Source organism: Orbicella franksi, chromosome 5 (assembly GCF_964199315.1).
Source record: "Orbicella franksi chromosome 5, jaOrbFran1.1, whole genome shotgun sequence".
In the NCBI taxonomy this organism is placed as follows: domain Eukaryota; kingdom Metazoa; phylum Cnidaria; class Anthozoa; order Scleractinia; family Merulinidae; genus Orbicella; species Orbicella franksi.
The window spans coordinates 3,502,174-3,518,439 of NC_138149.1; the positions used below are offsets into that span (position 1 = coordinate 3,502,174).

At 38.8% G+C, this 16,266-nt stretch overlaps 2 protein-coding genes across 5 annotated transcripts in view; both read right to left on the reverse strand.

Moving 5' to 3' along the window:
* LOC145486215 (SCO-spondin-like) overlaps nucleotides 1-4,932 on the reverse strand; it is a 29,049-nt gene extending 24,117 nt beyond the window's left edge. For 2 of the 4 annotated variants that reach the window (XM_081464831.1, XM_081464830.1), the window contains exons 1-2: nucleotides 4,818-4,929; nucleotides 1,180-1,331 (exon numbers count right to left, since the gene is read on the reverse strand). In XM_081464831.1, the coding sequence (XP_081320957.1) occupies nucleotides 1,180-1,258 (79 nt within the window). In that variant the 5' untranslated portion in view covers nucleotides 1,259-1,331; nucleotides 4,818-4,929. Of the gene's footprint in view, nucleotides 1-1,179; nucleotides 1,332-4,817 lie in introns of all 4 variants that reach the window. The other 2 variants (XM_081464828.1, XM_081464829.1) reach the window with 2 other exon arrangements.
* Nucleotides 4,933-5,323: 391 nt separating this feature from the next.
* Nucleotides 5,324-16,266, reverse strand: part of LOC145486212 (uncharacterized) — a 54,605-nt gene continuing 43,662 nt past the window's right edge. The window contains exons 56-71 of the mRNA XM_081464823.1: nucleotides 14,277-14,330; nucleotides 13,030-13,083; nucleotides 12,595-12,648; nucleotides 11,856-11,909; nucleotides 11,642-11,677; nucleotides 11,270-11,287; nucleotides 10,798-10,815; nucleotides 10,636-10,671; nucleotides 10,438-10,467; nucleotides 10,063-10,122; nucleotides 9,827-9,874; nucleotides 9,155-9,290; nucleotides 8,456-8,559; nucleotides 8,059-8,121; nucleotides 6,978-7,169; nucleotides 5,324-6,244 (exon numbers count right to left, since the gene is read on the reverse strand). Of these exons, the coding sequence (XP_081320949.1) occupies nucleotides 6,095-6,244; nucleotides 6,978-7,169; nucleotides 8,059-8,121; nucleotides 8,456-8,559; nucleotides 9,155-9,290; nucleotides 9,827-9,874; nucleotides 10,063-10,122; nucleotides 10,438-10,467; nucleotides 10,636-10,671; nucleotides 10,798-10,815; nucleotides 11,270-11,287; nucleotides 11,642-11,677; nucleotides 11,856-11,909; nucleotides 12,595-12,648; nucleotides 13,030-13,083; nucleotides 14,277-14,330 (1,107 nt within the window). The 3' untranslated portion in view covers nucleotides 5,324-6,094. The remainder of the gene's footprint in view (nucleotides 6,245-6,977; nucleotides 7,170-8,058; nucleotides 8,122-8,455; nucleotides 8,560-9,154; nucleotides 9,291-9,826; nucleotides 9,875-10,062; nucleotides 10,123-10,437; nucleotides 10,468-10,635; nucleotides 10,672-10,797; nucleotides 10,816-11,269; nucleotides 11,288-11,641; nucleotides 11,678-11,855; nucleotides 11,910-12,594; nucleotides 12,649-13,029; nucleotides 13,084-14,276; nucleotides 14,331-16,266) is intronic.

Consider the following 16,266-nt stretch of genomic DNA (forward strand, 5'->3'; position numbering starts at 1 on the left):
TGAGGGCTAAGAATAATGACATTTTGCCCAGAACACCCTAAGCGAGACCAAAATCCGAAATTTACACCCCTAAGCGAGACGACGAGCATCCCCGTCCATTCCATATGGGAGTCCCCCCCCCCCCCCCAGGTGGAAGCCATTGCGGTATATCAACAAGGAGCACTTAAACACACACACACGCACGGACGGATTGTCCTCAGGGGGTCTGGCTGCGGATAAAAACAGCTGTCAGTTGTAATGCGCAATTTGTCTGTTCCCACTTCATTTTCTTTCAAGCTTAATCACAGAAGGACATTTTTAACTTCAAAAAATAACAAAACACACTCAATCTGGATTAAGAGTGTAGGTGCACATTTCACACGTTTGAATAGAAAGCATTCCATATGTCGGTAGCTCCCAAGATTTTTGAAGTACTTGTAAATTAAGCTCTTCACTCCCCAACTACAGTCCACTCTAACTGAATAATCAATTTCTTCATCGGTTAGACTTGGATGTAGCTTTGCAACTCCGTCGAATAAAACCTTCGATGTTTTCAAAGTTTTGACTTGATCCAAGGTCTTACCTAACCACTAAGACTTTCATACCTTATTTGTCGTCCTTATTAATCGGTGGAGGGTTTTTGTTAGCACCCTCTAGTCCAAACATTCCGCACATGACATTCCTGAAGATCGTGCAGTCATCACGAGATGGAAATCTTTTCGACTATAACGGAGTTCAGAGAAATAGCACGGCAGGGACCTTATAGGGAATAGTTGGAGCAATTGGCTGCAAACTTGTTTTAGCCCATGCGACTAATGTAACTACTGATGTTCAGACCACCTAGCTTTCTATTAGCAGCATGTTAAGGTCGATAACTGGTTTACTTTTGAAAGAGAGAGTACATGCATTATACATCTATCAGTACGGTATGAGGATTCGCGCTAATCGAACAAATTAGCGACCAATGAAATGGCAACCCTGAGCAAACATGAACATTATCTAAATAAACCTGATCGATATAAATTGAAACAAGCTCAGGATAGCTCTGTTCACCCCTGCCAACAGTGTTCTCTTCAGCTTCTTTGGGACGATGCGCGTACACAATTGTCGAACAAGGCGGTAAAGGTTTCTGAACTGCTAACAATACTTCAGCAGTTATTATTGATATAATGTACCAAAGTAATGAACAATGATACTTACCGTATTCAATGGTAGCTGGTATCCTGGGCAAAGCAAACAGGATCGAAGTGAATCCAAAAATCTTCATTAATAACGCCATGCTTTTCTTGGCCGCTCTGTTGCCTGACTTGCTGTTGCGACGTATTTTGTAGATCAAAAAAGATTACGTAGATCTGCAAGATCATGAAGCGTCAACAGATAAAGTAACGGACACGCCCACTTGATTTCGTATTTGCAATAGTTTGTGGTATTGATAGACAAATAACCTTGTTGTCTGTTTGGGTCGCAAACCGCGGAGGTCAGCTTTCTAATTTCAGAACAAACTCTTCTGTGATTAATATAGGTCTATCATCATTCCTTGATTCATGTTACAAGCTATCGAGGTAGCAAAAGCGACAATCTGAATGTATCCGAGCAGCGCTAAAATTAAGAATAAAATCTCATATAGGCTGCGAAAGCTAAAATTTCACAACCTTCACAGCATTTCTGTCCGGAAATCATCAAAAGGAATGTTTCCTTTGTGAAATCTACGCAAATATGAAACATGTCACAGTATGAAATTAATTAATCTGGTTTCCCAGCGGTTGTCAGAACAATTTTGACAATTGTTTTGTTTCGTGTTTGATTAAATGAATTGGCAGCCCGCAATTCCGTATTGAGTACACCGTAGACAAAGTCAGTCTGTACACATCTAGAATTTTCTGGGTGTTATTTTGTTTGAAGTTAAATATATCAAAGGATGTACATTTTGGCACGGGTGGCACATCGACAGATAGCGATCGGGGATAAGCCATATTTTACGTCTTAATCTAGAGGGGTTCCAGTTGGTATTTATTCACCTTTTAACCTCTTTGAGCTTCGGCTCACAGTTTCTGTCTGAAATTCCGTTTAGTGGGATAAACACCATGGTCATTTGACCTTTCTGTCTTTTCCAACCGGCATCATTTCAGTTACTAAATCAAGATGCGTGGAAACACAGGGAAAAAAAAAGAAAAGAAAAAACACTTTAATTTTCGTTTCAGCGTTCTGCGGGGAAGTTACAGAAAACTGGCTTTCAGTCAACTACACTGTACATTACATTTTTCCAACAGGGCTCGAGTAAGATGGTGGCTTCTGATTTTATCTTTTTCAGCCATAAAGCCTAATTAAAGGAACACTTGACTTCCACTGATGAAAGGCTCAGACAGAAACGTTGAGACTGTAAGGAAACGTTTTGCCACTTCTTTTGCAATGACCAAATTAATAAGTTTCTCTTTACTTGTTGAAGTACCGCGCACGAAATTTTCACTTCACACGCAAATGTGCATTCTTTCATTCTAAGAGTGGAGATAGAGCATGGTCCAATATGAAGAAAAACAGTTACTCACACGTCCTCAAGACATTTGAAGAGGGTAGACGTTGTTTAATTTCATTATTTTCTTCCTCTGTGCCTGATTCTCTCGTGACCGCACCACACGAAGGTGCTAAGTCGATTTTCATCTTAAGCTACTTACTTTAATTTCCAGCTTTTGTTTGTTTTATTATATTTCTCGCACGTATAAGAAAAAAAAAGGCACTTTTTCGTTTCCATTGCTGTCAAACATTCACAACCGCCGGTTAAATTGGTTCTTTTGCGTTTGCCTTCTCGTATTTCATGCTTGCATTCCTGCATGAACACTGAGTTCACCAATCGGTATAATGATGAGGTAATTAGCACATTTATTATAATCGGATAGCACGCCCAAAAATTAACGTACGATTTTAATTTTAGAGAGCCGATGCACATGTAATTGACTTCAAAAGAAACTAATGTTGCGCTTTTGAATACTCTTTGTAATCGAATCAATAAATTAATTAGTTAACTCGTCGCAATTAATCGTTTAATCCTTTTATTGCTATTTCTTGTGAATCGCAAAGGCTTCCACATGGAACGTATTCTTTTGTCTTACATGATAAGAAACTTGCGTGTTAGCAAAAAGGAAGAGGAATCTCACGCATGATTAGTACGCGCCAAAAAAAGACCGCCTTGTGCATTTCCGAGTTCTTTTGACAGAATCCTCTGAGAAAAACAGAGACTTCCCTTTAAAACTTTAATTACATTTAACTTGATGTGATATAAATACACATGTACAGCAGTACACGTGTAACTATAGCCATGTTTCCAGTTATCTTGGGTCTCACCTCATATGAGACACACCCGACTCAGCCACAATCCCTTTATCGAAAATCAGCAAAACACTCTTGCCAAACACGCGAACCCTGAAACGTTTCCAAAAGACACGTGTTGTGAAGTACCGCGTGGCGCGGAGTGAGTACCACCGAACTTAATCCCGTGATCCTTGCTCCGTTTCAGCAAACGTCTGACTGCTTAGTTGCTATTAAGTTTGGTCCAAAACATGCTGCAAATGTTGCGTATTGACGTAGCACCGGAAATCTTACGTTGTTTATCGGTGGCTTAGACACCGAACTTGATAAATTTACACTTGTCTTATCACGAAAACGATCTTCCAAAAGACGTGACTTTTGCTTACCCGTTTTACGCAGTAATCTAAACTATTTAAACATTTTCTCCGGAAGGTTCCGTTTCACCCAATTAGTGTTTATCTCCCGAATCATCCTGTGAGCTACGCCAGGAATATACGTAATTAAAACACCATTTTTTGAGGCAGTTGTTGTTTACAGACAGGCTAGGCAGCCGACTTAACAAAAACTGGAAGCCACTCAAATTTGCAAAGAAATTAGGTGTACCTACAGTCGAAGGTTTCGTGCTTGACTGCAAATTTCCCAGGAGAAGTGTATCAACTTCCGGTAAATTCTCCAGTAGGCAGACACGTCTCCCGAATGTGCATACTCTAAACACTAGTGAGTCTAATGGGAGTGTGATTCAAGGGGTGGGGGGGGGGGGTGGTTGGTCGGGTGCGGGGTGCGGGGAACTCGGGGGTTGGGTGTAGTTTCAGGGGCATGTCTGCACCTTCAGTGGGGGACGTGTGGAAAAAAGGTCGTTTAGAACAACAAATTGCAGCCAGCCAGCCAGCAAGTACAACCCAAGGGAAGTGCAGTTTAAGGCGTAATAAGGCTAGAATAACGACGGGAAGTTTCCCAGGTAGTAAAGCTCGATTGGGAACATATGTCTCAAGGAACAGATCCATTGCAATGCGCCTCACTGGAGGTAGTATTCCAGTCGATCTCGAAAAGCTGAGTTGGTAATGTCACAGGAAAGGTAAATATCTCGCTTGGCGGCATTCCTAGAGTATAGATGTCATTGAACGTACACCAAAAAAAGTGAACTACGTGTAGACTTAAGTCCATTACGTTTGCTCATACCATAAGGTTCGAGCTTTATCGTGAAGGTATAATTGCCAAACTTAATTATTTAATTATCCGAACTGGAGTACCCAACTTCTTGCATTGTGGTGAGGACATTGGTAAGAGAAGAGGGGGAAAGAAGACTCAAGGTATCATTGTCAAAATACATAACCAATTACCAAAAAGGTCCCTACTGTTTTTGGATTTAGTATTTGCAGTTTTAAACAAATTTATGTGAGCTAGAGTAGTTATACCTATACCTATCTCTCTCTATGCCATTATGCACATATATAAGGCTTTGACATTCTCCTTCCATCCACTTCTCAGTTTAATTCTAGTGTTCTGACAGTAGCTGTGCCACGATTGTCACCCACCTGCGCGTCTCTCTTCCTCAACAATTCTCCTCCATGTTATTTTGGTTCGATCTGGTCTTCTCTTCCCCAGCTGGCTCCAGGCCAAAGCCAGAGTAATGCAAACTACCCTTTACCGTGGGAGTGATTGTTTTTTTTTAACGGTCTTCATTCTTTTTTTTTTTTTTTTTTTTTTTCACCTTTCCGCCTAGAACTTCAAGAATTTGCTGTCCTTGTAACTGTATAGCCGTTTGCTCAGACAACAGCGTTTAAAGTTTCAGGTGGGTATTTTACTGTAACCAAAGAATCTCAATGACGTCGGTCACGTCCAAACGTAAATCTCCGAAAATAACTTGACCCTTTCCGTCCTTTATTCAAGGCTGTCTGAGTTTTACCAGCCGCATATGTCACATTCCGTTAAGCATCAGCCCACATCGATCAAGTTCGTCTAGTAGCTAATATATCAAAACCCAAAGTCGTCAAACAGACAAATAACAAGCAAACAAACCAACAAACAGGTTTTCACTTTTAAGATAAACCACCGGAACTTCATTACAAAACTCAGTACCTATCGGCAATTCCATGTCGATTTCAGCACGCTTACACTTTGTTCATCGATCGATCTTCGGTCAATAGTCTGCGTTAACCTGGCATGTCTGCTTGTCTTGTTGTGTTTTGTTTGGAGTTTCAAGTTTTGAAAGAAAACTTTGGGATGATTTCCTTTCTTTTCTGGTCCGGTTATGAAGAGAAATTACCAAAACAACTGCTTTACGTCATAGATGATACACTTTTCAGAAAGATGTTATCCTTTCTGCAATCCCCCTCAATTCACCCCAAATGTTTTTTTTGTTTTGTTTTTGTTTTGTTTTGTTTTTGTCTTTTTTAATCTTTACCGTAATATTTGAAGGCTTCCTTCAAAATGAGATGTACGTTTGCACCACACATACAGTACAAAGATACCGTGTTGGCAAATACAACTGATGGAAGCTGATTGAGGTCTCAAGACGTTACAGCAAACGATCTGTAGACAGCTGCTGTCGTGAAATTAAACGAAAGCTCTCATTAACGGATATTGAACTTCCTTTATAATATAAATAACGCTGTAGAAAGTTCATTCGACACAAATAATTTGTTGACAAGTTTCATTCTTAGACGTTGAAGAAAGGCTATCTATACTACAAGATATTATAACATGATTTTACAAAGAGTTCGAGAAATTTAGTACGTGTTAAGCCTTTGACTTACAGGAATTTATTTCACTGAATGAAAAGTGAAAGAAGCTACGTTATAGAAATGTAACTTTAGAACATGAAGCAGACAGGTCCGATTTCGAGGCGAAATGGTTCTCCGGATTTTCCAATGTGCGTTGGAGCAATGTCTATTATCGGTAGAGCGTCCTTGCGTTTGGTGTTTATTTTCATTACTGCCAGGCGACTGCCTTGATCTTTCTCCTGCAGAAAATACAAATGTAATGAACAGATAAACAACCGAACGAACGATCGAAAGGGCGAACGAACAAATGAACTGAGAAAGGACGAACGAACGAACAAGCAGGGGAACGAGCGAAGGAACAAATGAACGAGCGAAAGAACGAGCGGAGTAGCGAAAGCACGGACGAACGAACGAACGAAAGAACACATGAACGAATGAGAGTAAATGAGTGAACGGGAGAACAAACGAAAGAGAAGATCGAAAGAATGAAAGAACGCAAGGAAGGCTAAAGGATAGACGGACAGATCGATGGACGGGTGGATAAATCGAAGAATGGAAACATGAATCGATTGTCGGAAAACGATGGAATGAATAAATGTATATGCTGTCGAGCATCAAGAACGGCGTGCAGAAAGTTCAAGTGTTGGACCTCAAAACGAGCGACTCGGGTTAAGCAGTGGCGGTATCAATAGTTTGTGTTCATTGGAAGAACACTTAGGCCCTCTCAGTGTCCGTCTCCAGTTTAGGCTCGATTACCAGCGGCTGTTCGGGAAAGGAGTTCGCGCTTCTCCTTGTTCCTTTCGGGAAGAAATATAGACCGGACACGACAAGGCGGTGGAAATCTCCACCTGGGAGTAGGAAATGAGTACCAGCAAACTGTCTCTGTGACTTGAGCTTACGCTCAGTTTTAGCTTACTATTTCTCTCATTTATCTTAGCTAAAGACTGATATTCATTTATAGTGTGCCTGTACCTTAGGATCCGTGTGAATGAAGCTGGGCTTGGTTTGTTCGGAAGATCTAAATTCCATTTCATTTTCTCCTTGAAGTTGAATAGTACAATCGCCTTCCTCTTCTTTGTAGCACGAGTAGGTTATGTTCTGGTAAACCCGTTTACTCAAGAGTCTCAGGAATTGCATTTGTGCAACTGTCGCCCTGTATTCAAACTATCAAAAGAACATTTGTCATATGTTTTCAGGTAATCTGTAGGCATGGTCAGCTTAAATATCACCAAACACGCATTGGACTTTAACCAGGTCAATGCACAAAGGAGAAAGTGGGGCAAAGACACAACTGGAGATATTCCACATTACGAGGAAAAAGGTGAGTGTAACCCATTGATGCTAACACGGTCATGAAACACTGGCACAAGTTTATTTCTCTTGAATGAAAGCTTCTTCACTGCAGTAACTATTTAAGTCGAATTTAAAATTATTGTAAAAAATATAAAACAGAGTAAAAACTTGTATATACAGGCTGAGATAAATCGTGTTTCGAAGGTTTAAAGATTTAAAGAGAAGGCTGAGATCGATCGAGGAAAGCACGAAAGGGAAAGCGAATGCAGAGTATGACAAGAAGTTCTATACAACACTGAACCAACAATTTTACCAACAATTTTATTTCTTAGGCCCAGTTCAGACGCCGAACTTTTCATGAGCCGAACTTAATTCGAATTTGGACCGACCCAAATTATCAAAAGTACACCTGCTGATTCAGACGTCGAACTTAATTCGCCGAACTTTATTTAGTTTAAACCAAAACACATCGAAATGTCAGCGATTTTCAGGCAAAGTAAAAACTGCTTGTAAAATACGTTATAATAATTTATACATTAGGTTCGGCTCATGAAAAGTTCGACGTCTGAATCAAAGCCGTTCCAAAGCCGAAATTCCCGGCTGAGCTAGGCGGGAAGAGCGGCTGGGCCGTTCCAAATTCAAATAGCCGTTCTTAACTGATTCAGACGCCAAACTTTTCATGTACTTAATTCAATGTATTTGGTTCGGCTCATGAAAAGTTCGGCGTCTGAACTGGGCCTTAGTCAAGTAGAGTTCTTACCGTTTCCATAGGTGGATTAGCTTCGCTAATCCACTGATGAGCGGAAAGGCGTGGAATGGTGATCTGGAAAAAAAAATGGTGCTTTCGTGGAAAAAAAATTAATCAAATATCGGTGCTAACTTTGCCGGAGCGATTGTTTAGACAGAGTAAAGAACTATCACTGAATCCGACTGCCCAGATAATTCCCTCAGTTGTCCACAATAGTTGTAAGCGCACTTCAAATCGCAGTGAATATTGGAAGTCGTCTTTATGATTCGGCTCGTACTTGCGTGCAAGGCGATTTGGGGGCAGCTCTTAATCTAGAAATCTTGTATTGGACAAAGTTACTTTGCTGACTGACTTGGGTTGTTTCTATTTACCATCTGAAATCGAAGTACAGTGCCTATGGCGCACATACCTTACTGGCTTTGGGGTCTATACAGGTGACTTGCTCTTTGAAGTCGCAATACACGCGAACTGCATCATGGACACATCCTTCGTTTGGATCAATCCAGTATCTGCCTGGTTATTATTTATAACGTTAATAGTGTTCCTAACTAGAAACGAATGTTCGGATGAGTTAGAAACCCGCAGACTGCTTGCAGTTTGAAGTATTTCTATCGAACACCGGGAAATGAGCAAGGTTTCTAAACAAAAGGCGATTGGGACGAGACATGGAACCCTTTTTTGCGCCCGCGTTCATGTGGATGAGTGCAAGATAAGCACTCTTACGACCCTAAAGGAAACGACCGGCTGAAGTTGATTAAGACACCTAACTGAAACAATGAGGCTATACTTCACAGTCTAATTGCCATATAAAAGCAATTTTCATTAACATGATTATGATAATTTTCTTATTTTCTCAACAACACTGTAGAAATTCTTCCAATTTTAGGCTTAACAACTTCTCATATATTCGATCGAGTGATTCGTCCAAACTTTACCCTACTTTTAAACCACTAGGTTCCTAAACGGTTCAGTAACTGTTCTGCCTTTACGAAATGTAGTGAAATGAAACAAACAAACACACCAACAAACGAACAAAACAAAAATCTTCATAGTCCTCGTACAAAGTGTTAAGCTGAATTGATGCATTATCACTTGACTGTGCACTTACCACTAGGATATTCAGGATGTTCGAGGTAAAGGTCTCGACAAGACCGTGCAGGATATCGTCTGGTGCCGTTTTGCATTTTGTAGTTATTGAAGACGTAGTTGAAACCTGTCAGGCAGTAGTCAATGGCCTCTGAAGGCTTGTTTATAGAAAAGAAAACCAATCAAACAATCAATACATGAAAGACTTAAACACTAAACAACAACAGCAACAACAACAACATCTTCAATTTCTGGATACAGATATGAATATTTAACATTTGTAATTGTAATTGTAATTTAATATATGTAGCATGTTATAGATAAGGTGACAGTCGTGATCAAAAAGTTCTTGTACAAGTATTTCTGCTGCCCAGCGTCAAAAGTGATATAGTCAGTTTTTCTACACGTAACAAGTACTGTTTTGAACTTCTTTATTGGGTGATGCGAGGCTGGAGTAATGACGGGAACTTTGCTAGGGGGCTAGGCTAACCATAAATTATTTATCAAGAGCAATATTCTTCTCCATAAACGAGCGCTTAAGCCTGTTTTCACTGCATGCTCGTGTCTTAATATTGTTCTGTGTCTTAAAAACTGACGCACTCTTTGGAAGAAAATAACAATTGTGTGGACCGATGCAAGCATTGAGTTAGTTCGCACCCAATACTTGTAAGTAAATAACAGCTTGAACAATTACCTCAAACTGCAACTGGTGTTCGGCAGTGTTCATATCTTTGTTATTTCCCTATAAACAAGTAAATCAAATTATATCGCACAGCAGATATTAAACAAGGGATTAGTGTCTGAAAGTGCTTCTTTTGTGGGTGAATGAAATTTTTACCTGGTGATGTTGTGTATTTCAAAGGAACGGACATCAATCAAACTGAGTTATGCTTAGCTATGATACTGTTTATGGCAAATTAAATTATTTACCTCATTACTGGAGTAAAGGCGTCTGGATGGGCCTTTGTCAGCACTTCCGAGGCTCGCAGGCTACAGATGGTAAGTGGGAAATAGAAAATGTTTCATTAAAATTTGTGTACATTTAAGTCAATAACTTATAAATAAATAAATCATAAATAAAGACCTTGGCAACTCAGCACAAAAGGCCAATTTTCTGCCTAAAAGCAATTTAACATTATCAAAATTGAAAGGTTAATTTGGAACTGCGAATGACACCTTTCCCTTTGTGCAACATTTATGTTATGTAAACATTTGCTCATTGTTGGAAATAAAGAGCTTTATTAATTTTAACCTCTTTAAACATTTCTACATTAAAACACTGAAACTTTCGTTATCATAACCTACCGGTCGATAGATATGGGTTCCTGGGGGACCCTGCAGATACAAAAGACTACTTTTACTCGTTGAGTAGTAACGGTTCTGTTGGGGGAGGTCGGGGAGGGGGGGAGTTATGGAAAGAGCATGGCAGGACCATGGCCCCTGTGTTGTGTTCTTGAGCAAGACTGAATGATCATGAAATATATTACCGTAGACTTTGCATACCTTTTCTCCAGGTGGGCCAGGAGGGCCAGGAGGACCCTGTATAGAATATAACATATTCATTGAATTATAAGAAGGAACGCGCTGAGATAACAAGAAATCTTGTCAACAATGCAACGCAACGATGAAACGAGGTAATAAAACAATGCTGTGGTAATAACTTACCGGAAACCCGTCATTTCCCTAAAAAGGTTGAAGAAAATAAAATGTTCATATTGCTAGTCAGTCATATTTACACTTGCCCTATACGTTTTCATATAAGCATAATGAAATACACTTTAAGCAGATCAAAGGATGAAAAACAGTATGTATCTTCGTTATGTTAATGTATAAAATGATAATGACGACATCAATAAAAGTTAATTTCCTCTATCCCAGATAGTTGAATTTCTTACAAGGTCATGTCGCTGAGTGATCAAACTGAACACTTGATTCTGAAGAATCTCACACAAATGAGCTCAAAAAAGAGAGAAGTCCCCAATCAGCGAAGTGGCAATGAGAATCTTCAAATCAATTTTCAAATCAGTTCTGTTTATTTGCCTTTTTACCTAATATTAGAACCAACCTCAGACAAAATCTACCTAGCTCAGATCTAAGTGTACAAATTGTGTATTAAATTCGAAAAGTGTTTACTTACTGGAGGTCCCCTTGCGCCCTGAAGTGAGAGAAATTCGACATTACAGTGTTAACAAAATAAAGTCTTAAAATATAAACTTAAAGTGTTATTATCACTTGAATCATCGCATAATATTTCTAATCATTGGATATTTTTTGGGCCGATATTTAAATAGGAAAAAAGAGAAAGACTGTAACCTTTAGGAAATAAGCTGTAGCTGAGCAGTAAACTTTCCTTCTACTATGCATAAAAAAACGTAGTACGCTAATTAATTAGTTCATTGCAATTGACCGGCATGAGCTGAAATCCAAGTTGAAATAATGTTTATGTATCTCACGCGGTATATATAGAGTTTACCTTTGTATGCATGCCTTAATAGTAGCACGTACTCACCGGTTTACCAAATTCTCCAGGAGGACCAATGAATCCCTGATTGAGAGAAGCAAATTGATCGTCATTAAAGGCTTTATGGCAAAACCTTTGTTGAGCTTTTCTAAACTTATATCATATCTTACAATTCGAAGCCACATCCAGTACACAGTCATCTAATCTCATCTATGTTGTAGAATAACAAAAAGTATATTCTGTTGATAAAAAATCTTCTTACCTCATCTCCAACAAATCCAGATGGGCCGGGTGGTCCTTGAGATCCCATTACACCCTAAGGAAAAACAAAACAAACAAACAAACAAACAAACAAACAAACAAATAAACACAAACAGATTAGCAAACAAAGAAACAAGTAACGATGAAGCACAAGTATTTTGTTTTGGAAATAGGAGTTTTGTCTCAAATTCACCCTGGGTCTCAGATTTCTTCCGATGCAAGACTCGTTTTCGACGATTCTAAATTCCAAATATGATCGAAGAAATAGACAGGCAAAAAGGTCTGGAGCCAGGGCAACGCTAACTACATAATAATAATGATAACGATAATGATAATGATAATGATAATGATAATGATAATGATAATAATTATAATAAAATCTTTATCGCTGTCTTTTGACACGTTTATCGTTCACAAAAAGTATCAGAATACCTTTGAGAATATTTTAGCATTTTACTGCGACAGTTAATTTATCGAACTCTTTTTGGCTATAAACATCTGACAAAATAATATTACTGTCTACTTTCGAGTAATAAGTCGCAGGTGGATTTTGGCTAGATATATGTTTTTTGTCTAGATAGTTGTTATGGCCGGTTTGGGCCTAACATGACCGTCCGAGGCCTTCTAGCTTGAGCCCATCTTGAGCCCAATGTAACACTAAAGGATCGATAGGTGTTTCCAGTCCCTTTGCTCTTTTGTTATTTTAGACCTCTCGAAAGCTTCTTGCCTGCATCACTCACCTTAGGCCCAAAGGGACCTTCCAATCCAGTACGACCAGGTTCCCCTTGCATTCCCTGCAAAGTATGGTAATGTTAGTTACCATGGATACAAAATCTGAAATTTTGTTCCTGATTGACTATGCAGTGAAAAGTCAATCTACTTGCTGTGAACGTTGCTGATGTACCTTGATTCTTAGAACATAAGGCCAAAATACGCTTACAGCTAGACTGGTAATAGGGTTATTTCTCGGTTTTGTTACAGCTTTCCATCTGAATAAGAATTTCAATACAACTGACGGTCTGTACCACTCCTTACTCTGAAACCCTTACTACTAAGGTCCCAGTCGAATGGTGTAGGGTGGTTAAACTTAAAATGTAAGACTATCTCCCCACAATGATTTCTATTAAACTACATGATGAAGACTTTAAATAAACGTCTTAGTTAGCATTTTTTACCAGTTCTCCGGGCAGTCCAGGCATTCCCGGTGTTCCCGTAAATCCAGGATCACCCTAAATGTGCAACGAAATTGAAATAATGTCAAGAAACAACGCAAGGCTCCGCGTATAATCACACAGCTGTAAACTGTATGATCTTTATGGTTTATATCATTATCCACCATCTTTAACGTCATCAGCGACAACATTGCTATCTTCATCGTAGAGCGATCGTTCCTGAGGACATTGTTTATATTTTTCCTCATTAATTAACAAACTTTGCTCAAAGAAGGCATCAAGCTAACTACGAATTGATATCAAACATTCAAAAGCTTGTGAAATGTACTAATTGGCGAAATGTTTGGTTCTTTGGATGTAATAATAATAATAATAATAATAATAATAATAATAATAAAATTAAAAAGAATAATGAAACAATTTTATTATCCTGGAAAATAAAATACATAATACTAATAGTAATAACAACAACAATAATAATAATAATAATAATAATAGTAATGATACTTTATTTATATAGTGCTATTTCCCTTTAGTTCAATAGCGCTTTACAATAATTACAGTCCAAAGTTTACAATTACAAATTTTACAGTTATATTGGAAGCTAAAAATGATACAAATATAAATATTTCTCGCCGAGAATATTCAAGGGGAAATTAGCATTCAAAAATTGCAAAATATCTGAGGGTAGAAGTTCAAACCCGAGTCCCTCCAAAAGTTTTAAATGCATCGGGCTAAGATTCCTTGGTACAGTTCATCGTGCTGTACACTTACAATCAATATTCAGATGCGATTTTTGAAGGAGTTGATCGAAAAATTGAATCTCTTGTCTAATAAGGCAAATATTGTAAACAAACAGTTCGCTAATACACATGGATCCGTATTTCGGCATACTATGCGGCCTAGAACATGCCGCCTTCGTTTCATCCTCTGAAACCAGACGACGTTGAGTCACAAATTGAACCGTCCTTCTGTTTTCCCAATTCAACCCCCGCAAAAATAGAGAAACTTTGACACGATTGACAAATAGCGATGGCCTCAAGACCAAACAAGCTCAAACATAGTTACCCGACCACGGAAACGAAAAAACAAACAAACAAAAATGAAAAATAGAATAACTGTCAAAAGTCTGGGCTCAAGGAACATGAAATTTAAAAACTCTCATATTCTCAGTAGAGTATATAACTGACTAATAACAGTAATGTGCACGCATTTGGTGTCACAAGGAGGAAATAAACGGTGATAACTACCTGAATTCCAGTTGGTCCGATTTCTCCATCGTCCCCTCGTGCTCCCTTGGAGCCCTAAATGTTACATCAATTGAACTGAACTTTAACTCTTTACAAATCACTTCATTATGAAGAGGGCCTGGTGCGGGTGCTGAAACCTCAGTTAACAGTTAAATTTTCAACTCTGAAGATTTTTTTGGTGATTACGGACATTCTATCAATCCGTGTAGAAAAGGGGAAGAGCCTGCGTATTTAGATATTGTCTTCACATCGAAATCTCAGAACAAAATACGATGAGCGTATGCCAATTAGCGAAGAGAATGGATGGTCTGCGCATTTTTCTTTCTTTCTTTCTTTTTTTTTTTCTTTTTGTTTAATTTTGGTTACCGTTATTTAAACAACTTACTTTTGCGGAGACCATTAAAGCGAAATAAAGCTTGTAATTTTATTTTTACCTCACATCATTAATCAGCTTTGTTCTTACATTCTTATTCGTCAGACTTAGAAGAACATTTGAAACATCCTTCTAGATCTGAAATCGGTGAGTATCTATTTTTTCAGCATATATGTTCTGTCTATTCGTAATTAGTATAAATCTCTGATTGGCTGCGCTACTCACTATCTATTCTGTTGTACATAGAGAGTGAGCTAGTAGCGTAGCAGTGTGTGCTAGTTACCAAAATGACGGCCTCATCTTTGAGTTTTCGAGGTGTCTGTGCAGTGGATTTAGTTTAAATTTTGAACGACTATTAGGTTTATACTCAAACAATTAGATTATTCGCTCTTGATTTCTAGGCGTGATAGGGGCTCGGGCTATGCCCTGGTCAACGATCACGCGATAGAAATCTTGAGCTCAAAATCTAAGGCCCAGGTCAAACGCCGTATTTCACATTAGCCGAACCCAATTCAATTAGACTCATGTGAAGTTCGGCGTTTGACCCAATTAAGTTCGACTGATTTTATTCGAAGCGGCTGAGGCGTTCTTCACGCCCCGCTAGCCGTGAATAACGCCTGAAGACCGACTTTGGGTCAAACGGCGATCTTCACATGAGTCGAACCAAACGCAAAATCAAAGGTCTAAAGGCGCCCTTTTGACTTACATTGAAAAACCACTGGCCAACAAGACCGCTTTTGTTACTTGTTTGGTGTAGCAGTTCGGTTCGACTGAATTAAGTTCGATGTTTGACTCAAACAGGCGTTCTTTTAATTGCTTGAGTCGGGCCTAATAGAGAATTATTCCCCAGAGCCTCGTACTGAGGTCTGTTGTTTTAGGCTGAATTTTAAAATATCGAACTTGGAATAATGTCAAATATGAAATTAATTTTTCTTATTATATGGCTTGTGTTTGTAGCTGATATAACACACGCTCTGATTGGCCAATTGTAGGGCATTATTCTCTCGTAATGTCAACGGGTCGATTACGGGCCTGCAAAACCAAAGTAAAAAGCCATATAATAAACAAATTATTAACCTCAAACGTTCGGTCTTTACTGGAAAATCTCAAACCTCAGCCTTGCTGTATATTGAGCTCGCTATCGTTCGGTCATTACGGCAAGGTCTCGGTTTGAGATTTTCCCGTAAAGACCTCACTCTCGGTTAATAATTAGTTCTTATTGGGAGAATCTTAACCGAGGTCGTGAGTACAGACCGAACGCAGTCAGGTCTGTACACAGGACCGAGGTCAAGATTCCCCCATACAGACCGACTTAGCTCGGTTAATAAGATGTTTATTATATGGCAAAGAAGAAAACTTTAATTCGTTTAATGTAACTGGTTTGCTGACATTTTGCTTCCAAACGGAGATGAGCTTAACTTAAACCTGCCGAAATTTGCTCGTCCTCTTTACTTTTTTTTTTTTTTTTTTTGTCATCAGGCTTTTGGCACTTACATAAATGATTGAGCAGAAAATAAAAGAAAATGGTGAACATTTCTGTATTTTAGTTCGCTACTTTTTGAACGCAAAATGAAACCGGTCTAGATGGGAAAGTCTAGACCGCGGTCAATATCGATT